This window comes from Phyllostomus hastatus, unplaced genomic scaffold (assembly GCF_019186645.2).
Source record: "Phyllostomus hastatus isolate PE091 unplaced genomic scaffold, TTU_PhHast_1.1 phas_scaffold_78, whole genome shotgun sequence".
Lineage (NCBI taxonomy): Eukaryota > Metazoa > Chordata > Mammalia > Chiroptera > Phyllostomidae > Phyllostomus > Phyllostomus hastatus.
The window spans coordinates 19699666-19727230 of record NW_025334041.1 but is presented as its reverse complement, the minus strand read 5'-3'; the positions used below and the strand labels follow the sequence as shown (position 1 = coordinate 19727230).

The window sequence follows — 27565 nt, the reverse complement described above, 5'->3', positions numbered from 1 at the left end:
CAATCCTTTGGCAAGCTCTACTTCTCTTAATTATGAAAATAATATTTTATTTACTTGTAGGGAAACAATAATTACTTAAAATGTGAAAGATAAAAAATGATGCTTTCTCTTTTCATATGTCAACTTTACACTAGATGAAGACTTAAAAAATAATGGTTAGGTGTACTCTTATCTTTGGGGACTTCTAAATAAACCTCAGGAAAGCCGAGGGCACTGGTGAGTGAGGTAAGGTACGCACCGACCCTGAGCGCGGTGCAGGCTGCGCGGTGAGCCCCTGGGGGCTGTGCCGGTTCCTGGTGTCTGTCTTCCTCTTTTTGTGAATTCACAAAAGGGCTTTAAAGCATTTCAGACTAACCTCGATGGCTCCCTGGATTCATGATTATTTCTAAGGAAATAAAAAGAGCATATGTTTTTTTCAGTATACATGGTAACAGTATGGGGTTATTATAAACAGTAAGGAGCACCCCAAGTTAGTGGCACAGAGGAAACTGCTGGTGAAAGGAAGGGGCTTTGGCGTTGGTGTAGGGGGTGTGAGGCTGTTTTTGTTGAAGTTGGGCTGCTGTAGGAAACGGTTTGATAACTGGCTCCTGTACAACTAGAACCACGGTGCCACAAATTTCCTACTATTTACGTGTCCCTAGAGGCAGAGTTTTCGTTAAATCCTCTTATTGAAGACATTTTTTTCTTAATAAAGAGTCTTATAAAACTATTTGACGTTTTGGAGGTAATGCGCCTATGATAATCCAGTTTATCAAGTGTTGAATAGACAGTAAAATTAATATTTGTGCTCTACCCTAATTTTAAATCATAAAATCTATGAGCTAAGCAATGAAAAGCTGCCTTTGAGAATCATATAAGTAACGACCCAAGACACTGCAACGAACTTAGGTGGGGTCTCGGGCAAGTGCGCGCAGTAGACTGAGATGGTCAGGACCTGGCCCTGACCGTTCCGGTGTGTACGCCCCCTACCGGCAGGGGCTTTCCAGCTTTTATCTCTGTGGCATCACCCATGCAGTGCGTGATCTCAAGCAAGTGGTATGACACCTCAGAACCCTGTTGGAGTGTTACATGAGGGTCTGGGCTTAGGCTGCTGGTTTGCAGTCATGGATAACAATTGTAAGTTAAAAAGAAAAAAAAAGTTATTAGCATTCCTATTGACTAGTACCAGATGTATGTTTGCTAAATTAATACAAATGAATTTTTTTAAAAAATATACTTGAGCAAGTCTGTAGTGCTGTGGTATTTGAGGTTGTTTGTTTGTTTCTCTCTTTTAAGTCTGTGTGGTCCATTCTTATAACATTGTGTCAGGGAGTACAGTCCCATGCATCAGTGTGCTGTGTCCCATTAAATCCTCAGCTAGGCTTGGCTTTCGTATTCCTATCCAGTTCACGCTCCATTCATTGTGAAAGAGGGTTGTGTGTGGTTAGTAACTTTCTGGTGTGTAAAACCCTTCAATTAAACTCCGTCTGCTAGACAGGCTTAGGCAGGTCCCCTCCTGGGAAATGGCGGGAGGAGAGGCTTGGTTGAGAGAACTCTTAAGTGAGGAAATGTTTGGATGCCTGCCTACCACCAGCTTTTAGCATCCCAAAGGTCAATTGCCATGTTGTTTAAGCAATTGCTCCAAAGCAAGTTGTCTCACTAGTTAGCAGTTTAGGATGTTGTTTTTTTCCCCCCAGATGATTCTATTTTCCTCTCCTGTTTGATTAAAATGCTGAGAGTCGAGGAACACACTTCAATCGTCTTTGCCATGATAACGTAACTTCTAACTTCCCATTTGGACTAGCAGTCATAAACACTCCCATCCATCAGTTTTGGGTCTGACACAAAATCATCTTAGTAAACCAACTTGAGAGCAGTTTTAGGCTCATAGCAAAATTAAGAGGACGATACACAGATTTCCCATATACCCTCTGGCCCTGTATATATTATACATAGTGCCCCCCATTACCGACACCCCTGACCGGGCTGGCACATTTGTTACAATTGGTGAGTGTATGGATTGTTTGATAGCACATGGTCTTGCACATATTGGATGCCTGATATAAGTGTTCAACTCATTTTCTACACACACACACACACACACACACACTGTGTATTTATTCTGATATATGCATAAACATTTTCTTAAAGGATACATAAGAGAGTGTTAAAGTATTAAAAATATTCCTTCCATGGAGTGGAACTGCATTCCATGAACATGAGATCAGGAATGAAAGGTTGGGAAGTAGACCTTTTATTTATTTATTTATTTATTTATTTATTTACTATTTTTTGGTGCATACTCTTTCATTCTGTGTTAGTTGTTTTGTTTTGTTGTTGTTTGTTTTTTGCTATCAGCATTATAGTTTAAATGAGTCGATTAAAATAATATAGAGACCATCTTGGTTTTTTTATAAGCTTAGAACTACATGATTAACAAATTTCAAAGACATTTCCCTCTTTGAGAAAGGGTTCTGATTACCCTGGCATGATGCGTGGACACATGGCTTTTAAGGTAAGGTGCTGGAGGATGCCACTGAGTCAAGGCACAAAACTGCAAGTCCTCATGCAAGACATTTTTTTAAAGTTGTGCTTTGGTGTCATATTAGAAAAGATGATAGAACTGGATTAAATTTTGTTTTCTGTTTGTATGCACCAAAAAGAAAAGAATGGAGGATTGTACTCTTAAAATGTACATAGTAATCATTATTGAAAATTAGAATATAGATACTTTTTATCCATTTTTTTCTCTAAAGTTCCAACGTTGTACACAGTGAGTGGATTTTATAAATCAGTGATGTGTAAGGAGTTATTTTCTCCACAAGTATCCTTTTTCTCACATCTTTATCACATAATCCAGTGATGTGTATGAGCCAATGCAGTGATAATATATAAGCTGTATGACCATATATTAGTGAGATAAACAAACATACTGGGTAACATAAAGCCATATCTTAGTAGATATGGACTTTCCAAATCCTCACCTTGCAGAATTTCATTTTACTCTGTCAATAATTGAATTGGTCAGTGTATATTTTAAATTGCTCTTTGAAAGTATATTCATCACCTTTGAAACACTATATAAGAGGTTCATAAAAATAGTAATCCACAGGAGTTTTGATTAATGAAAGCATTATTGGTTTAATTATAATTATCCTGTACTGAAGAGATTAATTTGATCAGTAAATTCTGGAATATATTTTGTTAATCAGTTACTGTGTAACATTTTGTACTTATATCTGCTTTTGCTTTGATAAGTATTTTTTATTACAATTTTTTATTGTTTTTCAATTACAGTTTTCTGCCTTTTCCCCATCCCTCCCCACCACTCCAGCCCTTGTCGTTGATAAGTATTTTTAAATGTAGAAAAATATTGGTCAATTTTATTTAAAAATTTAAAAGTCTTTTTTCTTCAGGAATCATTACTTTGTCTTTAGGTATTTGTTTTGGAGTAGTAGAGATTAGAATTTCTTATCTTTAAAAATCTCCCATCTTATTTTGCATGCACACACACTTTTTCATTGTTGACTTTATTCTTTCCCTGATTGTGATCTTTCATAACATCCAATTTCATTTTATGGACTTCCGAATCTCTCCTCAATCTGACCGTAATGTAGAAGAGTGTTTCCATGGCAGGAGTGGTACGGTAGTGCCAGGCATGGTCCAGCAGTTCGCAGTTCGCTCGTGCCAATGTGTAGTCCACCTTAGCAGCAGGGAGAAGAGTCCCTTCTTCTGATGTAGCAGTAAGAGCATTTTTAAAAATGAAATACCTTTTTGTACACAGAGCAGTCAAATACAAGGCACATATTAACCAGAGTAATGTATTAAAAGCATCTTGAAGTCAAGATTTGAGGGATTTTGTTTTGTTTTGTTTTCCTGGAAAGTGTAATGACTACAGCAGGGTTATTTCCTTCTTCACGGGTGAGCAAACCTGAAGGGTGTGAAAGTCAGGGTGTCTCTCTCTGTGGCAAGCTTTACTTCTAAGCAGTTTTGGAATGCACAAAACCCCTGTGTTGGTCAGGTTCCTGGAATTTTTCATCTCCCTTAGCTGTTTCACTTGCCCAAGTTCATTTACTCCATGGTTCTATACATACATATTAACTTTTATTTCTGAACCATTTGAGAGTGTGTTGCATACACTTTGCCTCTATTATATCCCTTACTAATTCATTGTGTGTTTTCTAAGAATAAGATACTTCTTTTACAGAACCACAGTACAATAATGAAGTTCAGTGAATTTGATATAGATACCATACTTATTATCACTGTGGTCAATCCGGTATCATCAATTACCCCAGTAGTGTTATATATGTGTACCTACATACATATGTACGCATCTCTACACACGCTCTCACACACCCTTCAAGACTGCATGCTACATTTAGTAACATCTTTTTGGTTCTCTTTTAATCTGCAACAGTTTTTTGGTTCTTTTTGTTTAAGACAGTGACATTTTTGAAAAATGTGGGCAAGTTGTTTTGGAGAATGTCTCTAGATAATGTATTTGTTTCTTTATGCTTAAATTCAGGTCAGGAGTTTTTCTTTGTAACACCACATAAACAGTGTTCTGTGCTAGGTGTAAAACATCTAGAGGTGTTGGACACCGGTTACCTCTTGGTCAAGGTATCTTGATTCTCCACTATGTGTAGTCACTGTTTTCCCTTTTGTCATGTACGTGAAGATGCTTTGAGGCCATGTAAATGTCCTGACGATCACCAAGCTTCCCTATACCCACACATAAGTGTGTGTGTCAAGGTACATTTAGCATACACTGATGACTCTTGCGTGAATCAATTTTTGGTGTAGTGATTGAAAAGTGGTAATTTTCTAACTCTCTGTCTCTTCTCCATTTACTAATTGGCAGCCTCCTTAAGAAAAGGTTTTCCTTCTGCTCAGTTACTCCTCTTTCCCTTGTGCACGGATAAATTTGCTCCCTGTAAAATGAATGTTGAGTACGGGCTTATGGATTCTTATTTTATTCATTGTGTTGTTATTCTTTGCTGTCCTTAAGTGTTTTGGCGCTCAAATTGTTCCAGGTTATGGCAGTGAAATTGTCCTCAAGATGGTTCCTATGTTGTTTGATCTATTTTGATTTTTTGATTTTTGTTTATTGTTGTTCAAGTATAGTTGTCTCCATTCTCCCTCACCACCACTCCCCTACACCCCAGCCATCCCCAGCTCCCATCCTCGATCCAACCCTGCTTTATTTTTGTCCATATTTTGATTTTTTTTTTTAAAAGCAATGCTGCATCTTCTAATACAAAATGTCCCAGGATCATTTTGAGTCTTCCCTGTTCCAGTCTTGGAATCAGGCATTTATCTAAGAAACCTTAGATTCTATTAGTAGGATATTTATTTATTTATTCATTCATTCATTCATTTAAGATCTTATTCATTTATTTTTAGAGAGAGGGAAAGGTAAGGAGAAAGAGAAACATCAATGTGTGGTTGCCTCTCGGGCACCCCCTACTGGGGACCTTGCCAACAATCAGGCATGTGCCCTACACTCGGAATCGAACCAGTGACCCTTTGATTTGCAGGCCAGCACTCAATCCTCTAAGTCACACCAGCCAGGACAGTAGGAAATGATGTTCAGATCCTATGACATATTTCTTTTTATGCACAAATAATATTATGACTTTTGGAATTGGTTTAGGCTTAAAAAGACACTAAAGGATTTTTTTTAATTTAAATGCATACATCTTTCTAATTTTAAGTTATATATACTTATATTATAGGAAATATAGGCAAGTAAAATAAGAGAAATAAAATCTCCCCCGAATCCACTGCTCATGTCCACCACTGCTGAGTGCTAGTGTATTTTATGTAACTAAGATCATATCATGTATGCGGAATGTGTTTTTTTGTTTGTTTCTTTTTGGCATGATTGCTTTCTCCAAGTCAAAAAAAATTATATTTTTCAGTGATATATTGCACTTTAAAGTTTTTTTTTTCCCTTGTCTTTTTATTTTCACTACTGCAGTATTGGGAAGTAGGAAGAGTTTGTGTGTGGTACTCAGCTGCTTCTTTCTCTGCTTCCCTCTAAATCCCAGATTGTTGACCATTTCTGCCCTCCCCCTGGATATCAGAGGATCTAAAATTATCATTGTGGAAGTACATGAACTAGTAGTATCAAAGACTGTGGGAAGGGTTTATTTTGTAATTTTAGTTATGACAAGCTGCTCAGTGATAAATGCGTGTGCTTTAAAATTGACGTCAATGTTTGGCAAACAGAAGCAAGTCATTCAAGGAAATATGTGCTGTTTACTGCTCTGGTATGCTTAGACCTGTGCGTACAATTTTTAACTCATGAGAGCAAGGTCTGTCTCTGGTTTTGCTCAACATTGTTTCCTCTTCAGTGCACGGTTTTCCTGCTTTGGCATTATTGAAATTTTTGAGCAGATAACCCTTGTTGTTGGGGCTTGTCCCGTGCATTGTAGATTGTTTAGCAACAGCCCTGCCCTCTGCCCACTAGATTCCAGTAGACATTGCCAAGTGTTCCATGGGGAACAAAACAACCCTGATGTAAGACCACCGCTCAAGTGCAATGCCTGACACACAATAAGCACCCCCAAAATACTTGATAGATTGATAAATATACTTGAACCACATTCAGACGTTTCCTTGTATTGTATCACCATTTCCTCTAAATTATCAGAATTTACAATTTGAAATATTGTAGGTATGCAGTCACTATCAAAATTCCATTGTCTCGTAGCCAAATATTCTAAGGGTCTTATCTAGAAGAGAGGTTTTAGAGCACTTTGCTTATTAAAATAAGCAAAGAGGGATGGGTTTTGTAAAACCCAAAGTATGCTACAGTGTGTGTAGTGTATGTGTGTTCTCTTTCTCAGTGAGAAACACTGAGAGTTGGGTGAGCCTGGTCGGTTGTCGCGGGAAGGAAGGGCCTGGAGAGGTCCCACTCGGGGCTCGTGGCAGAGCCCAGAGGAGGAATGTGCGTGCCCTCGAGGGGCCTTCTATTTCTATGGTGAGGTAGTACATTAATTCCAAAAATGTAACTTGGGGGATATTTCTGTTTTTATTAAAAGGCAAGCAAAAAATCACTCAGAAATAAGAATGCTAATGAGTTTAAGATGTGATACAGTTTTAGAAATATTGCAATGAAAACTTCATCATGAGGCCCTCTCTCTTCCTGAAGAAGATTTAGATGAACACCGTTGAACTTAGCGGCCTTACTCTCAGAGCACAGTTCCTTCGAGCTTTGGTTGTTCTTTCCTTGTAAGGTGGTTGCTCACAGTCTGTTTCCACTGTTAATGTCTCCCTGGAAAATACAGTCACAAATTTGGGGGGCAGAACTGTTATATTTCATGGTTTTTAAGAGAGATCCTTTCTTTTATATTGATAAAGATAAGAATGAAGGGGTATGAATATAACAGCTATATTTTTGTATTAAAAAGGAAAATATGATTTTATTTAGAAATACTTTTCTATAGGATATGTTATTTTAAAATTTTAGTGTTTTTTTTAAGTTATTATAAATACTGAAACTTTCAGCCCTGGCTGGATGACTCAATGGATTGAGTGCTGGCCTGCAAACCAGTTTGATTCCCATTCAGGGCACATGCCTAGGTTGTGGGCCAGGTCCCCAGTAGGGGGCACACAAGAGGCAACCACACAGGGATGTTTCTCTCCCTCTCTTTCTCCTTCCCTTCCCCTCTCTCTAAAAATAAATAATATCTTTTTAAAAAAATACTAAAACTTTAATAGAATTTGCTAGGAGGTATAATGAAGATTTTGTAGAAGCTGAGTGATTTTGATTTTATCAGAGATTGTAACAAAATCATGGTAATGATATTAAACGAGCTAATGTTTTCTGGGCAACAAATTATGTAGTATTAACTAAACATATATGTAGTTTATTGCTGTCAAGTGTTAAAAATCTAACACTTGTAATTATGTCAATGTAATTATTTTTCAATATAATTATTTTTTTCTTTTTGTGAAAAAAGTGATGTGACAGTGTTATCAGCCTAAATGATTCCTGGATGTGTCCACCTTCTATAAAGAATGTTTTATGACATTTGTTCTAGTAGTTTTAGCTTTAATGGAAAAGAGAATAGTTTATAATTATGGGGATTTTTTTAAAGTTTGTGCTTCTTATAGTGAATCATTTCACTCATTTGCAATACAGAATAAAAAGTAATTCTTGAAACACAACTAACCACAAACTACTTCATGAGACTGTTGGGATGAAGTGGCTGAATTACATAACGAGTTTTGTGTGCTGGTGTTACTGTATCTTCATGAAACACTTTGTACTTTGGGAATGATATTATAGCCCCATGATTTTTATTACCTTAGAGTCAAATGTCTTCCCCCCAACCCACTGTCTTAAGCAATAGTGTCTCCACACAGAGAATTTCACTTTGAAACTTGGTCCGTCTTCTTTTCTTTTCCCGCTATAGCCATGTGGTTTTGAAATTTGGGCAAAATGCTCCTCAGAGCTACTATTGTAGAAAACTATTAATTAAAAATGTCTATTTTGGGGTGTACTTTCACCTTTACTTAAAAAACTAAATTGAAGTGTGTTGGACCATAAGGAATGCTTTAGAACTGGTTTGTCCAATATGATAGCCACTAGGTACACTGGCTATTTCTTTTTTAATTTTAATTAATGAAAATTAAATAAAACTAAACATTTAGCGTTTCAGTCACTCTCAGTCACATTTCAAGAGCTCCATAGCTACATGTATCTAGTAGCTACCACATGAGACAGTGCGGACACAGAACATCTCCACCGTCACACGCAGTTCTGCTGGCCAACAGCTCTAGAGTGGGGTTGGCAAGCTGTGACCTGGGGGCTCCGTTTAACCCACCACTTGTTTTGTAAATAAAATTTTCTTGAAATACAGCCAGTTGTCTCCTTGTTTTCTGTGGCTGCTTTCAGGCTGTAACAGAAGAATTGAGTAGTTGGAATCGAGACCATATGACTCACAGAGTCGAAGATATTTTCTTTCCAGTCCTTTGTAGAAAACGATTGTGACCACACTTTAGAGTATATATAATTAAGAAAGTTGAGGTTGTTTGAATAGTGTAGCTCTTATATAGATATATATAACATATATAGGTAGTCTAACAGGTTATATAAAGCAGGTTATCATAATTCATAGTGAGCCAAATTAGAAGAACATTGACAATAGAATTATCAGGCCAGTCCTCTGGATTACTAGTTGAGAACAGTCATCTCCATGTAGGGACAACTAGACTGTAAGTCCTTCTCTGGTAGATCAGACCCATTCCAAAAAGGTGAGAACTAAAGAAGAATGTTAGGCAAGACAATACATAAATGGTCGACGTGCTCAGGGTGACTGGACAGCTGGCAGAATTAGAGCACAGTTGCCGTGAGGCCCACCTGTGCTGCTGACACATTGTCACCCTTGGAGCGGAGTCTGGTTGGCTGCGAGAGATGGACTCTGCAGTGCACACAAGGACAGTTAGAAAATTAAGAGTGAAATGGGGTGAAATTCATCTGTTAGACCTAAAAACATTTCAATCAAATCTTTCCACTTAGACTTCAATGGAAATGTATTCAAAAAAGCTTATTTCATTAATAGAGTACCTGCTTTCTAATTTTTTTATTGATTGGCTCATTCTATCAATAGTGGTTGTATGGTCTTGTGGAATATCCAAGGAATTTAGTCTCTTAGATAACGTGTAAAATACTTAAATCCATTTTGTTTTAATATTTTACATACAGTCTTTAAAAAATAATGTTTTAAGCCTTAGAGCTTTTCCATTGTGGTGGGACATGAGCTTCTTTTGTCTGTGTGTTAGTTGATTTTAAGTTGTAAAATGCAATCTAATAAAAGTAAGCTTTTGACATTGCCCTAACAGAACTGCCTTTGCTACTCTTTCTTTGTCACTTCCCCAGGTTGAAGCTAGCACAGCTTCTTGCTCAAAGTGCCCTTGCTTCTCTGTGGCCAGGGCTTCAGTGAGTGCCTTATAAAGGCTGACCTTCACTGAAGCAGATTATTATAATGTAGCAGGGAGAGCTAAATTTAGAGGGAAAGCAAGCCTCTGCTCCAAATAGTAACAGCTTAAACGATAGAGACTTTTGGTGAACAGAGTATCTTCAGTTAGTCTTTCAATACCAGTAGGTGAGTCTCTGTGTTTGTTTGTTTGTTTGTTTGTTTTAATTTTTGGCGTTGTGTACATCAGAAGCTGTCCATCTTTTTTACGTTTACACGTTATCGTGTCCTTTTCCACATAGAATATATCGAGGGTATGAAACATGAGCCCACATAATTAGGCTATGAAGAAACAAACAATTGTGTTTAGAACTGAAGAAAATATAGATGGACCTAACGATTTCTGAAACAGAGTAATTCCCTCATAGGTAGGCTGTGTTGAGTGGTAATTTGCCATCAGCAGCAAAACAGAAAGAAAGTCTAAAAGTAGAGCTAGTCGGGGGATCCTATGTGTTTATATTCCAGATCCTAAAGTAAAACTTTTAGAGAAGGCTCACACTTTTAAAATACTTTTGATTCCAAAATAAAAGCATCTTTAGCAAAGAGTAAATTACTCCTTCCTGCTAAAGAAGTTTCAGGCCACTTGTGCCCTATTTCTTTCTACCTTTTTTTTTTTTTCCATCTCAGTGTGAGACACCAGGTCTTTAACAGGTTCTTTGCTTTACTAACACAAGAAAATATTTATAAGCATTTGTATTTTGGGAGAGGTATGGACACAAAGAGAATACATGCATACACACATGCATGTGTATACATGCATACACATGTATGCATACACATTAATTGTTCCCTGATGAAATGTTTGCTGATCCAGAGTAAATCTATTGACAATGCCAATGGGGACATTTCTGAATGAAAGTGTTTTGCAGGGAATATAAATAATGCATTAGAAGCTCTTATTTCCAACATCTATGAAATAAAAGATTTCACTGATTGAGTTTATTGCATTTATAACTATTTCAGTATGTAGCTGCTGCCCCATACACAAACAGGAGTCAGTTACTTTCTCTGCCCTTGTTCTAGGACTGTACTACTATTGTCCTACCCAACTCATTGTATTGTAAATGTTGGGATTTTATCTCCCAGGGCTCTATGTTTTGTGAGCCCTGGGAATGTGCCTCAGTCACCTTTGTTTCACAGCATGATGTATTAAGTTCACTTTACAGGGTTGATAAAAAATTGTCTCTTCTTATGCCATATTACTGTTTGGGTTTGTTACCTTATTTTTAATTGACTTCAATTTTTGAGTTTGAAGTTTTCAATGACAAACATTACTTACCACACGAAGATAGAAGTTTCTCTTCAGAGGGTGGGAAGAAAGTTTGGTAGTAAACTGAGTAATAATTTTTCCATGCTTAAGATTTCTTTTAAACTTTGAGACATAAATAATGTACTTGAACACTACAAATTTTCTTGATTGTTTACTCGTGTAAGTAATAGAGAAAATTAGACACTTTCAAGTCACAATTTTTAAAAACTTTGAAAGATAATTTACTTGACATTTTTTTAATTGGTGGTCTTCATAATTTAGGCAATTGAAACATATTTTCAGATTATAACATTTATGCTGGCAAACTTATTTTCAATTTATAAAAGGTCTTATGTTTTCACCTTTTTCAGTGATAATTTATTATATTTTTGTATATTAAATCCAATAGAAGAATATAGTATACCCAAATCTCTGCCCTCTGAAGTAAACAAATAAATGAAAGACCTTCCAGTGGTTTTTTATGTCTTTCTGAAATTTTTCCTGCAGGGCAGATATATGTGCCATTTTTAACCAAAAAATTATGTTTTACACTCTTATTCCACCTGCTTTTTCCATTAGCAATGCCTCGGTCATCTTTCCATGGCAGAGCCACAGCTTATTTGACAGTTATTTATTAAATGCTTACTTTTTACTCAGCATTATTTTAAGTGCTAAAGACACACTATCAAGTAAAACCTGCAAGTCCTTACCACATGAAGGTTATGCTCCCAGGGGAGAAATAGACCATAGGCAGACAGAGAATAATCAAATGGCAGGTACTGCTTAGCACGATGCAGAGAAGGAAAGCCTCTCTGCAAAGGAGGTATTCTATTGGATGTAGAGAGTAAGCCAAAGGATGCCTGGGGTGAGAGGCTGCCCAGAAGCCAGATGACCGCCTCTGGCACGCTGGAGGAAGAAAGAGAGCAGTGTGGCTGGAGCGCAGTGGGTGATGGGAAGGGCTAATTCATTCTCTTGTAAAGCTTCATAAAGTTTCATTTGATGGCTTTATTATAACTTATTTAACCAGCCTCATGTTTATAAGCATTTAAGTTTCCATTTTTTATGCATCCAGCAGGTTGAACTGAATTTTTTATGCACATGCTCACAGAGCTATATTTGCACACTTGAGTGGGCATGACTGTAGAATAAATTCCTGGTATAGGAATTGCTGGAACACAGGTTATGCACCAAAAGTATTGCATGGACTTAATCCCTTATGCCAAAGTTTATGTCTGAGGTTGCTTCCCCCGTGTATTTTGTTAACACTATATTTGTCAGACTTTTAAAACTTGCTAGGTCAGCAGTTAAAATTATCTCTCATTTTAAAAAGTTATATGTGTGAGATTAAACAGGTACTTACTAGTCATACTCTTTTATATGAACTGCTTAATTGAAATGCGTAATCTTTATTTTCTTTGTTTTCAGAAATTTTATGAATAAGCATCAGAAGCCAGTGCTAACAGGCCAGCGGTTCAAAACTCGGAAAAGGGGTAAGTCGTGTCGTATGTTTGAATGTAGATGTGTGTGGGTGGGTGTGCTTCAAGTTCTAATCAAAATATAAAATTGAACAAGAATTGGAATTATATCCTTGTTTCCAGCTAACCTCACTAATTATACTCTTTTGAGCTCTTGGGTGAAGAGTCTGAAGTTCTGAGATCCAGCCTCAGAATTTCCAGTCATCCTGGTGTTGGCTTTTGGACGGGTCATTTAACCTGTTTGAGCTTTGTGCCGTATCTGCAAAAGGAGAATTATATCTTTTCAGGTTGCCTCACTTGTGTGTGATGCTGTGAAGACGGTTGATTGACTTTAATGTTTTGGCATCAACATTTGTATTTGGTTTTGCTCTCTTTATTGTTTTTTTTTTTTTTTTAGTGTTTATAGCAAAAATGCCAAAATTAAGAGAAAAGTAAATCAGGGAATTTTTACCTTTCCAGAATTTAGGGAGTAAAGTTAAACTTACTATAAATATCTTTAAAATGCAGATATATTTTCAAGTAACTTTTACTGTGGGAAAAGTAGTTTGAGGATGACTGGTAAAATTTATGTGAGTCACTTCTTTTTTATGTTATATTCATCTTACCATACTTTCTGTGTAAAGATTTTTTTTTTATCCTCACCCAAGGACATGCTTATTGATTTTAGAGAGGGGGGAAGGGAGGGAGAAAAAGAAGGAAAGAAACATCAGTGTGAGAGAGAAACATCAATTGTTTGCCTTTCGTGGGCACCCCTGCTGGGAACCAAACCTGCAACCTAGGCATGTGCCCTTACTGGAAATCAAACCCTTGACCTTTTGGTTTGCAGACAATGCTCAACCAACTGAGCCACACTACCCAGGGCAAGAATATTTTCAAACATTTACATTTAATCAGTTTTTCATAATTATGTAGAGACCCTCCTAGATTTAAGAATAGTTGAGCCAATACTTGATAGGACAACTTGTTTAAAATAGGAGACAAAGGAAATAATTGTGTTGACTAACACCGAAGAAAGTGAAAAATATTTGAGGAAATATCATGGACAAAGATAAATGGTGGCCGGATGTCTTTCTGAGGGCCTCGTTGCTGATTATGAAGCATATAATACCATGTAATGACCACCAAGTGCCAAACGTTGAATTGGCAGCCCGCATCATATGCCTGTGGCATGTCCGGTGGAGGCAGCACCTGCTGCTGATGCTCCCTCGCAGCGCCGTGTCTGTGGGCAGCGAGTCCAGTCAGAGAAGGAAAAGAAGTCTTGGTGCAATAGAGCGTTCAGACTAGACGCGTTTCCAAAAGTCTCTACATGGCAATAAGGCTGAATTTAACTATAAATGCTGCCAGCGTAACAATGAAAACTTAAAAATGTTAAAGTAACCAAATGGTTATTTTGTACAGTATTTCTGTTTTGTACTCTCCTCCTTTCAGGTTTTTTTTTGTTTTGTTTTGTTGTGTTGTTTGTTGTTTTTTTTTAAATCTCTGGCTCATCCCCGTAAGTTAAGTAGAAACACAGCCTGAGCCACTGCCCTCTATTTAGTCCTCTGACGGCGTGATTTCCCCATTGAAATCTGGAAGCTGGTACCAACACAAGGCCCAACAGTCAACATGCATTCTTTGTCTTATTCTTTAAAGCATTCTGAGGGGGGGGCGTGGGGGGGGGGAAAACTCTTTATAAAAATCATCATAGTTGATTTCCAGAGGACTGAATCCATAAGGAACGATATAGTTCATTAAGATGTTATTGGGCCTAGTAATACGATAACATTTCATATATACCCCACTGTGGAAAGGGTTGCCATCCCTTGCCCACTGAGGGAACGTGTTCATCTCAGACTGGATCTCCAACTCCAGCAGCTTTATTAGTGTGATGCTGATTCACACGCCGGAACTGAGCTCCAGAGCCAAGAGCCCAACCAAGAATGTGTTGCACAACAGCAGGCGTGATTCGACAAGTAAACTGGCCTTACAGTCTTTGGGCTTAAACCGGACAGGCCCTCTCCGATTCTGGGCTGGGCCGCCTCATTCATCTGGTGGGCAAGACTGCGCCTGCGTCAGACTGCTGCCGGAGCACTCAGAGCCCAGAATGGGCTTTCACGTGTCGTCTCTCGGTCCGTCTGGGTTTACATAACGCGGGGCTGCTGGAGACTGAAGCAGCACTTGAGCCGTTTTGTGCCAGATGCTGACGGGGGGGAAAAATAGTCAACCTCATTTACCGCTCTTCGTAGTAGTGAATTGCCTCCCAGAGATTTACTGTGCTTTGGCTTTTCTTTTGCTGTTATGACGGGGCCGGCTTCAGATAAATAAATGGTTGGCGGTTTGTTAAGCAGAGGAAAAATCTACTGAGGCTTTTTCAAGGTTGTTTTGGTAGACTGTCTTCTGAAGATCTGTCTTCAGTTTGAAACTATTTTAGCAAAGCTAATGCTCTCCCATGTACAAGTCAGTACAAAACTGTATTTCTTATTCTTAACATCAAAATGTAACATTATGGTAGGACACATCACATGGAGCTCCTTTAGGACTGTCTGTTCCTTTATGAAATATGCATACCTTATTTATGATATTTTCTCCAAAGAAGTTATGTTTTCCAGTGTGGCTTGTGATAATCCCAAAGGATGAAGAATTTTACCCTGAATCATTGTTATGCTTAGCTAAATGATATATTTAATCACTAAACTGACCTCCCTGTAAGTTTTGTAGGGAAATTGGATTAAAATTAGTGAAAACAGGAGAGGAAATGAATGACCAAACTGCAGACATCCAGAGTGACCATGTACTCAGGCCCGTCCCTGAGACTTGTAGTCTGTGCTAGTGGTTTTGGATCACTTCACTTTACAGTCCGTGGTGTGAGCGACTGATCAAGTAAAGCTTTGATGTGTAAGTGTGTGTGTGTGTGTGTGTGTGTGTGTGTGTGTGTATAGTTAGGAGACCATGGTAGTTATTCACTTACTATGCACCTCACTGACCTTCCAAAAGAAATGTAGGTTATGTTATTTATCACTTAATTAACAGGTTGGGAAAATGCCACATTAACCAGTTAGTTACCTTAAGTCCTAGAGAAAGCATTGCATTTAGATAACTCACAGTCATATGTATCTGAGTGTCAGAAATAGGCCCATTTCTCTACGTCAGTGCAAGGGCTGTAAAGACTAACTCTTCAGTGTCCCACTTGTGATTCACCGACACAATATAAATCTGAGACCCTAATTATATATTCCCACTTCAAGGGAGGCTTGACTTGCCGAGTGGAAACTCAAGGAAGCAGTGGCATATTTTTGTTAGGCTTTGTTAGCATTTCTGCTGGATTGTCCTCAAATGAAATATGAAATTATGTATGTATTGTTTCAGATGAAAAAGGGCCTTTCAGTAAACTGTCTTCTTTACTTAGACTCCCATCCATGTTCTTGCCCTGTTCCCGTACTGGAATTTTGCGTTCCTCTGGATGGACTCTCATCTTAGCAGGTGGGAGTTTTGTTCTTCAGCCTGCAAAAGGATTATTAATTGCATCACGCCTCATGACTTTAAGATTCCTAAGCTTTAAGTGATCATTTTGAGCTGATGCATTAGTGCTCACTGTTGAGATATCTCTGGCATGATACGCTGTTTCCTCCTTTTACTTTCCCTCTTCCTTGACAAATCTTGTGGAAAGTATAGTTGGAGGATGAAGGAATTTTTACAAATGACACTTTTTCAGTTGTCATTTAGATTCAAAACAACATCCTCTGCATGAATTCGTAGGTAGCCTGGGTGTTACCTTACTTACGGACTTCTATTTTCCAGTGCCTTAAATTTATAATTTTCAGATGATCAAAGTCTGTTCCACCACCTGAGTCAACATCCAAGCATCTTGTGGTGCAATGGGGAGGGCCTCAGTTGGTTTTGGGAGCTGGTCATTAATACTCAATAAACAGCTTGTGGTCTCTACTTCTCTGCTTCTTGTGATCTGTACTATTTATATGCTCATATTACAGGAAAAGGACCTTTTCTTCATGGGGGAAGGAGAATTACCCTTTGGGTAGACTCTGAGTAGGGGGTGCCGTTTCCTTCCCCTGCCTGTGAGTTCCTTCTGCGCAGACTCAGGCGGTTACCCTCCCCCTCACTCCTGAAGCTCTCCCTAGTCTGTGCTCTAATATTCCCACTCTCTCTCTCCCCCTCTACACAATAAGACCCTAATTATATTTTTTCTGCAGTCAGTGTTTACATGTTCTTGGCTGCATAATGTTTTGCTTATGGCATGAAAGACTTTGTCTCTTGTTTGTGATGAATAGTGTTCTGGTTCGTTTATGTCTGACTTTATGGTATCTCGCGCCGCTTGAGGCTCACTGGTACTGGGGGTGTCATTCTCCTCTGGTTCTGAGGCTGTGGCATTAACCCTTAATGAAAGCACTATAAGTAGTCAGTCTTTACAAACCAGGCTGGTGTTGCCTGGTTTGTGATTGTATCAAAGTTACGTGTGCACATGGTTTAAATAGTCACACTTCTATAAGACATGTTATAACAACAAATCTGCCCCCAGGAGAACTCTTCTACTTCTTAACTGCTTCCTTTAATATTTACATTCATGTAGCCAGCCAGACAACATTCTTTAATGGCTATTTCTTGATTGTCTGCACTTCCTCCTCTGAAAGATGAGGACTCCGCTCTTTCACTGCCCCCATCCCCCTACCAGCCTCCCCTCCTCTGCCTGTTCATGATATCTCAGTTCTAGCTGGACCATTGCTTGGGGTTAACATTATTGTGACTTCGAACATCCTATTCATAGCTGAGCTGGTACTTTATCACTTTTCTTTTGCTGAGCACTGCTTTATTTTTGGATTTAATAGCTTTAATTTTTATTTTTCCACCTTGTTTTCTATGCCTTACACCTGGTCACCCAACCTTCCCCTTTGTTAAGTAACTCTCAACACAAACACTAGGCATTCTAACGTTAATATATTGAAGGATTTCTTATATTATTATATTTTAAAAAGCTCTCCCAGCTGGTTTGCTGTCTAGGCCGACTGGACGGTTGTCAGCTTCTAGTGCTTGAACTGTCTATTCGTCACTGTCCTGAAGAGGACTACTGCTTGTCCCCTGTACTTACATTGTAGGATCAATTTAAAATCATAACTTCAGTGGCTGCTTCAATAGCTTTAAAAAGAAGTCTGAGAAACAGAACTTTTCAGGCCTTGACTAAACACTGGAATTTTAGCTTGGAAATAGTTTTCCCTCAGAATTTTGGAGAAATTTCTCTGGTTTATGGTATTTCTGTTGAGCAATTTATTGTCATTCTGTTTCTTGATACTTAATAGGTGCTTTGTCCTTTTGCCCCTGCAGCCTCAGACGGTTGCTGTGCTCGCGTGTTCTGAGACACCGTGGTAAGGAGTGTGCCCTGCCATGGACCCACTTCCAGTCCCTGTGCGGGTGCCAGAGGACCTGTTACATTTTCAGTTCTGTAAAACTTCCTTGAAATGTTTACGTAATTTCCTTTCTTTTTTTAATTCTATTTTTATTATCCATATTTTTTCATAGCATTCTTTCTTCTCCTGCTCCTCCTCTTTTTCTTCCTTCTCCTCCAACTTCTTTTTTACAGTTGCAATAGCCACACAGCTCTCTAAAGACACATATTTGTATTCTTGTTTATTCTGTTACAGTTGCCCCAGTTTTCCCCCTTTGCCCTCCTCCGCCCACCCCACCCCCTGCTCCCGCAGTCAATCCCCACACTGTTGTCCGTGTCCATGGGCCATTCATACATGTTCTTTGTCTCATCTCCTCCCCTTCTTTCCACCATCCCCCCTCCTTTCCTCTGGCAGCTCTCTAAAGATAGTAGTGGTAGCAAATTTTTCTTTTTTGAAGTTTTGGATTCTTCTCTTGTCTCTCTCTCCCCACATCCAGACTCACTCTCCATAAGTACAAATCTTAGATTCTTCACCTTTAACCTAATCATTCTTTTTATGTCTCATCTGACCTCTGTTTTGTCACCTTTACTTCTTTTCAACATTATACACGATCCTTAACTTTGTGGAAGATCTGGATCCAAAGTGACCCTCAACAAGAAGTCCGTCTAGACCTCTTGACAGACCTTTCTTTGTAGCGGAGGGGCATTATAGAGAAAAGCTGAGCTTGACAGTGAAGGAAGATTGAGGGGCAGTTTCCAGATGGGCTTGAGGTTGTTGTGGTCTGAAGCCTCACAGGTCAAGTACTAGGAAAATTTGGTTCCAGATGTAAAGAAATGGGGTGGGTTTCTGTGGTTAAGGCACTTTTGGTTTAAAACTAACATGTTCATTTATCTGTATATCAATAAAGATTGAAATCAATAAAAAATAGTGAGGGATTAGAAAGAAAACAAACAAACAAAAAAAGAAGTCTGTCTAGAGAGTCTGCCGAGGATAGGAAGCTGCATCCTGTGTATGTTCCTGCACGCTCTGAAACCCTCTCGGGGGGGTCTACAAAATCAAAACTGTTTTCAAAGTAATACTAAGGTATTATTCGCCCCGTCACGTACTGTCACGTGAGTGTGCAGGGGACATTGCCAGAGCCCAGGGGGCATGTGACGGCACCACAGCCGCACACAGTGGGCAGGGGATCCGCCTGTCTGCCTGGAAGCCAGGCCTTAAGGGGGTTTGCAACAGTGTGAAGCAGTGTCTTTCTTCTCAGTAATGTTTTTAAATTTAATAAGTTACCTGTTTTAATTTCTGTAAAGTAATTAACTTTAGAATCCTCAGTACTTTTTAAGGGTGTCAAGGGTTGAGGTCATCTGCTCTGAAGCTATGCATTTGTTATGTACACATATAGCTCATCATGCAGAGTATTTAAGTAGCCTAGACTTATTTATCTTGTAAAGAGATGTCCCTCCAGAAATACCAGGTGTTGGTGAGGCTGTAGAGAGGAAAGAACCCTTGTACACTATTGGTGAGAATGCAGAGTAGTGCAGCCACCAGAGAAAACAGTATGGAGGTTCCTCAAATAATTGAAAAATAGAACTGCCATGTGACCCATCGATTCCACCTCTGGGCAGTTGTCCGAAAAAACAACACTATAACTCAAACCATATATGCACACCCATGTTTATTGCAGCACTATTCGTAATCGCCAAGGTACGGAAGCAATCAAATGCTCATCAGTGGGCATTTGGTGTACACACACACACATACACACAATATGAAATATTCTTTGGCCATAAAAAGAAGGAAATCCTACAATGTATGACAACATAAGTGGACTTTGAAAGCATTAAATGAACTCATAGATACAGAACAGATTGGTGGGTGCGAGAGGCGGGGGGTGCGCAAAATGGGTGAAAGTGGTCAAAAGGTACAGACTTGCACTTACAAAACAATTGAGTCCTGGGGACGCAGTGTACAGCATGGTGACTGCAGTTAATACCACAGTGTCGTGTGTTCGAAACTTAAAGAGAGTAGATCTTAAAAGTTCTTATACGAAAATAATTTGTAACTATGTGTGGTGGAGGATGCTAATTAATTAGACTTGTGTTATTTATGTCACAATATATACAAGTACCAAATCATTATGGTGTACACCTAAAACTAATATATGTCACTTATATCTCAATTTAAAAAAAAACCTATAGAAATGTCCCTCTTTATTTCCTCCTTCTCAATCTTTATTTTGGTTTTTATGTATTTTCCTTTATTTTTAGGTGATTCTTCCTGGATCTTCTGTCTTAGATGAAACAAACTTTTAAGTTTTGCGAGTTATACTGTATTTTTTGTCAGCTGGTCAGGGCTAGTGGATTACATTAGCCCATTCTATGAATGACATAAATGATCGATCATTTTTTATATATTAGAGTCAACATATTTTTGTAGCCTCTTTAAACAGCAGTAAATTATTTGCTTGAATAAATGGTTGAACAAGGGATTTTAGACCATGAAAATCTGTTAGAAAACCTTAATTGCCCTCCAGCTTTTAAATAACTACACTGTCAAATACAAACAGTGAATATAGGGAATACATGGTTGCACTTGGGAATGTATTATGTAAATAAAGGAATAATTTTATAATTTTTAAATTTCAGATGAAAAAGAGAAATTCGAACCCACAGTCTTCAGGGATACACTTGTCCAGGGGCTTAATGAAGCTGGTGATGACCTTGAAGCTGTAGCCAAGTTTCTGGACTCCACAGGCTCAAGATTAGATTATCGTCGCTATGCAGACACGCTCTTTGATATCCTGGTAGCTGGCAGTATGCTTGGTAAGCCTTGCATTACAGCATCTTCTTGTCATATACGTGCTTCTAATTCTATTGGAATATTTTCTTACAAGATAGAATCTTTTATAAGTTTACATTTGTGGGAGTCTTAACAGTTTTTACCTGGAGTACAATTTGGAATGATATTAATGTGGCTATGAGATTATTCATTAAACGAGGCATAGAATGGAGGGGTTTTGTTGACATTACAGCACAGTTGGCCACTTTGCTTTAGCCAGAAGCCAACTTTCCCATGTGTTCCCAATCTTTAAATGTTTCTGGAGCATTTAACACAGGAGGAATAATTTTGCATTTAACTTTGTGAATGTCATCTAGATCCTTCCAATGTGTTTATTTAAACCCCCACCACTGTGCCAACTTTTCTTTTGAATCCCACCTTTTCCACTTTTTTTTAGACACGTGTGTACATTTGTCCTTTTTGAGGTAGAGTCTCCCTTTAATTTGTCTCTCTGAGCTCTTATATTTATTTTTGTACTTGGCCCCATTTACTTCAGGCCCCTTTCTGATCTGTACTGCTACTTTTCACTATGTAACAAATTAATTTTGTTGTTATTGTATGTAAAAATATCTCACATCATCACTGTAGGTAATTCAATTTCAAGCATAAAAGCTATAGGTAGTGCGTTCAAACCCAGAGGTAACCATTTTAAATATTTTAATTAATTACCTTCTCTTTACCTAAGTACAGCGACTTTTGAAAAAGGGAAAATATGCAAATGTGATACTCTGCATGTATTTACTCTGCAACATGTTGTTGCATTTTATAGCAGTTCATGTTATCTTAAATGATTCTAGAGAGAATTAAAACCATATGGATTTTGAAAAATACTTAAGTCATTTCCAGTTTTTATTATTATAAACTACAGTGTAATAAGTGTCTGCATACACATATATTTGTGCTTTATTTGGTTATATCTTTATATATTTAGCAAGGGATTAACGAACATCTATGTCAGTCTCTATCTGTCAGTCTATCTGACAGAGAAAACCAGCCCCAAAAAGAAATGTTAACATATTATCAAAAATCACATGTTCCTTATACCTATACCGCTAGCAATGTTAGGTCCTCCCAGTTTTGTCAGGTTCTTTGTCAATTAGGTGAGTGATATTTTTATTTAAAAGTTTTAAGTTAATAATTAAGTGGAACATTTTCTGATGTGATTATTGAGGTTTTTTTCTTTTTAATTTTATTGATGCACTGCTAAATTCCATGCAAAAAATAGTCTTCAGTGAATTTTGGTTCTTGCCAAACACATGACCTCATTAATCATTCCCATGGACCCTTTTCAGGTCTTCAGGTCCTCCTGGCAGCCCTGGTGACCTTTGGTCACACTTGAAATGCTTTACTGTCGTCTTTTACCTGAGACCATTTGGACTTCCTCCTGTACCTGGATGTCACTTCTTACATGACTTCTGGGTTTCCATAGTTACCCTCCCCACATATGTCCTGAATTACCGTATGCTCTGCTTTGATTTTCTCAAGGCTTCCTTTACCGTCTGTGTAAGGCTGGTCAGCACATTTCTATCCACAGCCCAGGTTTCACTCCTTCACTCCACATCCACGCATCCAAGAGTGGGGAGGGCACAAAGCACGGTGCAAGTATGAGTCCAGGCCACACAGCCCCAAATGACCTTCGGGGGCTAGACCTGTCACGTAATGAATGAAGCCCTGTCCTTTTTACATAAACACTTTGTCTACTTGTCAGCTACCTGAGAGTTTTCTTCCCACCCACAACCATATTTACCTTCTCTCATTGTTCTTGAAGCAATAATTATCTTGGTTTTTCAGTTGTATCCTTTGAAGAGTAAATACTAGAAACATTTATTTTTTTGTTTGTTTGGTTTTTTACTTCTACTTTGAGAAAAACAGGCTGATCAGAATTTTTAGAAATAGCAATTAATGCTTGGTCCCAATATCAGGGAAAATAAATATTAATGTAGCAGTATTAATGTGTAACAAATGTTTTGTTTTGTAAAAATGCAAAGACTGTAGTTTCAAAATCAGACTTTCAGTTATATAATTTCTGTCAGGTTGGGATCATTAGCCTAGAGTGTTTAGACGATTATCATCTTAATAAAATTTTGGTCCAGGTGGTTGAATTCATTAGAGAGCTAATTAAATCTTATGCATAAATTATTTGAATGAAAATAGACTCCTAAAGGAGCTAACTTTTCTGGAAACTAATTTACTCATAAAACTGTATACTGGAGTAAGGGAAAAGTTGGCTACATGTGGATCTTTTTATTCAAAGATCTGAAATCACAAATTAAATCAAGGCAGTTACACTTACAGTGGCTGGTACAAGTATATACTCTATAAATATTTGTTGAGTATATGAAAGATATTAATCTAACTTGGCTTGCTCGAGCTTTCTGCTCTAATTAAAATGAAATAGAATCAGAAAACAAAAATACCTGCTGTTCTGCTTCTTATAATCAACCGATGTTTTAATGGGCACCATTAAAACTTACAGGAGGAGACTTTGTAGAAAGTTGAGTCATAGAAAAATGGTGTTCTATTTTTCTATTCATTTCATTATACTGTATAGGCCATGGGGGAAAAGATTGGAGAAAATAAAAGACACTCTTTCCTAGCCAAGGCAGCTACTTAGTGAGTGAATGCAGGTGACAAGGAGTCCGAGTATGAACTGTCCAACCCTGCATGGATGACTGGGCTGGTGGAGGAGGGAACAATTTTAATCCTGCTCCAGCAGAAACCAACCAGATCTGCTGGAAAAATCAGGCCTGGTCCCTGCCAGTGTTGGTGAACTAGAGTCCAACAAAATATTGTCAAGCCTGGAAAGGAAGCCATGTCTTAACATTGGAAACATCAGGAAGTACATTGAGAATAATTGAACTAAGTTCACTGAATAAATGTTATTGTTCACTTCCATGGTCACAGATATAGTTTAGAAAGAACTTATGGTGACAGGATCTAGTGAAGGCACATATGTAGAACAGCAGTCCCATACACTATGGTGGCGGCATAAAATGGCACGACCAGTTTGCATTATATTAGAAACATGAACAAATATATAACGCCGTGTGCATAGCTACACACGCCTATGACTCTATGAAATTTTGTTGTGCTTAGATTTGACATCTACTTTCATCGTATTCCTTGAGGGGCAGGTTAATCTATTCTGCATGTGCTCTGCTCACTTTGCTGTTGTCCTAACTGTAATTCTCTCTCTCTTTTCAGCCCCTGGAGGGACACGCATAGATGATGGTGACAAGACCAAGATGACCAACCACTGTGTGTTTTCAGCAAAAGAAGATCACGAAACCATCCGAAACCATGCTCAGGTAGAACCGGTCACTGAGAAATTGTTTTGTTAGAAGGGAAACACTTGAATGAGAGTTAAGGTAACATGCGGTTCAGGGAGTCTATGGGTCACTTTTTAAATAGGAATGCTATGTAGCTTATAACATTGAAGAGATATACTCAGCTGCATTCATAATGAGACAATGGCCATTAAAATGTTATGAAGGTAGAGATTTTTACTTCTCTCCTGTACCGGACATGGAGAATTGGATGCTCACATATTTTTCTGGGGACAGTATAAATTGGCCCAACCTTTAAGGAGAACAATTTGGCACTATCTTTCAAAACTAAAACTACATATTTTCTTGACCCAGGAATTCCCCTTCTAGGGCTTTATCCTGTAGATATGCATACAATGTTAATTATCATAGTGTTGTTTATAATAATCTCAAAAGATCAAAAACAATATATAAAAAAGTCAACCAAAAGAGTATTGAGCAAAGTTTGATCATTTATACTGAGAGACTATCGTGCAGCTGTTAAAAAGGAAGAACAAGAAGATATTTCTGATACATAAAACCTATGAAGTACTCTGGCTGATGTGGCTCAGTGGACTGAGTGCCAGCCTAGGAACCAAAGGGTCACTAGTTCGCTTCCCAGTCAGGGCACAGGCCTGGCTTGGGTTGTGGGCTGCCTACCTGGTAGGACACATGTGAGCAGCAACCACACATTGATGTTTCTCTCCCTCTCTTTCTTCCTCCATTCCTCTCTCTCTAAAAATAAATAAATAAATAAATAAATAAAAAATCTTTTTTAAAAAACTGTGAAAGTTGATATCTCGATTAAATAAGGAACTGCAAGTCAAAAAGAAAAGACAAGCAACTTATTAGGAAAAGACACCCAGGCATTTCAAAGAAGAGGAAATGTATTAATAATTCCCCACCCCCTAAAACAGATGAAGACCTGTTAGACTGCATTAGTAATTAAGGAAATTTCAATTTAAATAATGAAATGTCCTTTTGCATTCATTAGATGGGTAAAAATTGAGGAGCCTGTAGGCCCTGGTGAAGGTCAGGAAGTGCGGGAGTCTAGGGAACTATGTTACCTTATAAACTTGACTGCAGCATGACCGGCCAGCTGAGGACTGGCGTGTTTCTATTCCAATCTGTCATGGACCCTTGTTAAAAGTCAGTTATTCCCAACTGAACTTTGCGGGCAAGTCCTAAGTCAACAAGTCTTGCTATACACTTTCAGTATGTATATGTGAAAAAAGGCCATAGGACTTACTGGCACCTAAGTGACTGAATTTCAGATGTTAGAAACTGTCTTTACTTTGGTTATTAAAATGTGTAAGGCATGCTAAGCCAACTAATTTGAGGCTATGAAGAATTTTAACTTCAAAAAATTATTTTAATTGCCTGACATTTTAGCAAAGGTCTTTCATTCGCTTGTATACATAAGAAATGTGTAACAAATAAAAGCCAAGGAAATCTTTAAATAGAGACCAAAAGATTAAGCATATGGGATTGAGTGGGCCAGGTTCTAACCCATCCTCTAAATCTTTGCTTCTACCCTGTATGCAAATGGCCACAGAGCCCTTGAGCAGGTGTGTATTGAAGCAAATGTACACGCTTCAGAAGATTGACTTAAAGTTCCCACTCACCTCTTGGTATATCAAATAAGTACAGTGTTCACTAAGGATGAGAATTTAATCAAGTTCTGTTCTGTTCAGATACTTAGTAGCAGTTCCCAGATCTGCCAAATAATCACATTAATGCCTGCTTTATCTTCCTCACTTATTTTTTGTCAGAATTAAATGAACACAAGTAACAAGGTGTATTATTTGCTCTTTAAATTGTACTGAGAAAGAAAGATAAGGCCTGGAAGAAAAATCACCATTCTTCATTCCCATGCCTGGGTCCTTATTCTTTCTCCATAGAGGGCAACACTGACACTGTAATTTTTACTCTGGAACCCCATCTTGATTGCACTAAGGAATAAACACATTGAGAGTTTTAGATGAAGGTGTATCATGTGGATGTAAGAGAAAGGAATTAGATTCAGAAATCATTTCCACAACTATTAAAACAGTATTTACAAAATACCACAGTTGGGTGGCTTAAGGAACAGAATTTTATCTCTCAGCTCCAGAAACTGGGAAGTCCAAGATCCAGGTGTCAGCTGACTTGCCTTCTAGTGAGGGTGCTCTTTCTGGCTCCTTTTATAATGACAGGTTGCACCTGCAGACCCTCATTTAACCACCTCCCGAAGTTCCCAAATGCACTCACAATGACAGGTTAGAGCTTCCACATACGAATTTGGGGGGAACACATTCAGTGTATAACAAACATCTTTCCAGTGAAGGAACAGTCCAGAACTCCACTAACACCCGTTGCAAACCCTGCTTCAGAGTTCTACCTGGATTGCGGTGGCCAGTCACCATTTATTCCCATTACCTAATGTCAGTTTTTGCTCATGTGCTAAAAACATGTCTGTGTCTCCATAAAGTGTAATCCTCCCTGCACTCTGACCTCCTCTCATCACACCTACTCTCTGTGTGATTGTATCTGTAATCCCCTTCGTTTCAGTTATTTTTGCTAAAAAATGGTTGTATTTATATTCCCCAATTTGCTCAAATACTGGTTTCCTTAACAAATTTCTGCAAGATGTTTTTAAACAAATTCTTCACTTAGTGTCTTAGTGACTTGACTTACGGAATTTCAGAAAAATAACTTTGTGTGTTTTTACGGCTGAATTTGTATTTAAGGGATCACATGTTCATTGCACATGTCCTGCACTTTTCAGTCATTTTCAGTCTCAGCATGTCACAGTTTTTAAATTATATTAACTTCATTTCCATCAGTTATTTGTGGTTGCTCACTTGTTATATTCTTGAATGAATTTATTTTGTTCAACATGTGCATTTTGGTGCTGTTTTCCCCCAGGCCAGAATAACTCCTTTGAAATGCTTACAGTTCTTATATCACAACATGAGCTTATTTAACTACACATTTTTTATTGTAGATTCGTGTTGTGGTTTGGGTGTGTTTCTATACCTCCTTCTACTGCTTTTTAAAATTGTTTACATAATTGTAAATGGTTCTCTTTTATGTTAAGGTCTTCAATAAACTCATCAGGAGATATAAGTATTTGGAAAAGGCATTTGAAGACGCAATGAAAAAGGTAAAAGTTCAAATGTGATGCCTCATCTATTTTAAGTTTTTTTAAATGTTTGTTGAATGAATGACTATAACAGATCATTAGCCAATGCCTATAATAAGAAATACATGACAACATGCTTTATTCAATAGGAATAGTTTTATAGAATATGATCTCTGATCTTGCAGAGCTTAAAATAAAAACCAGAAATATGCACGAAAAATAAATATGTCAAAGGAA

The 27565-nt window shown here is 38.0% G+C and overlaps 1 protein-coding gene across 3 annotated transcripts in view; it reads left to right on the top strand.

The window, feature by feature from the left end:
- BZW2 (basic leucine zipper and W2 domains 2) overlaps window positions 1-27565 on the top strand; it is a 59125-nt gene that overhangs the window by 8024 nt on the left and 23536 nt on the right. For 2 of the 3 annotated variants that reach the window (XM_045827708.1, XM_045827707.1), the window contains 4 exons: window positions 12643-12707; window positions 20707-20883; window positions 24104-24207; window positions 27284-27349. In XM_045827708.1, the coding sequence (XP_045683664.1) occupies window positions 12650-12707; window positions 20707-20883; window positions 24104-24207; window positions 27284-27349 (405 nt within the window). In that variant the 5' untranslated portion in view covers window positions 12643-12649. Of the gene's footprint in view, window positions 1-9985; window positions 10098-12642; window positions 12708-20706; window positions 20884-24103; window positions 24208-27283; window positions 27350-27565 lie in introns of those variants that run through there. The other variant, XM_045827705.1, reaches the window with a different exon arrangement.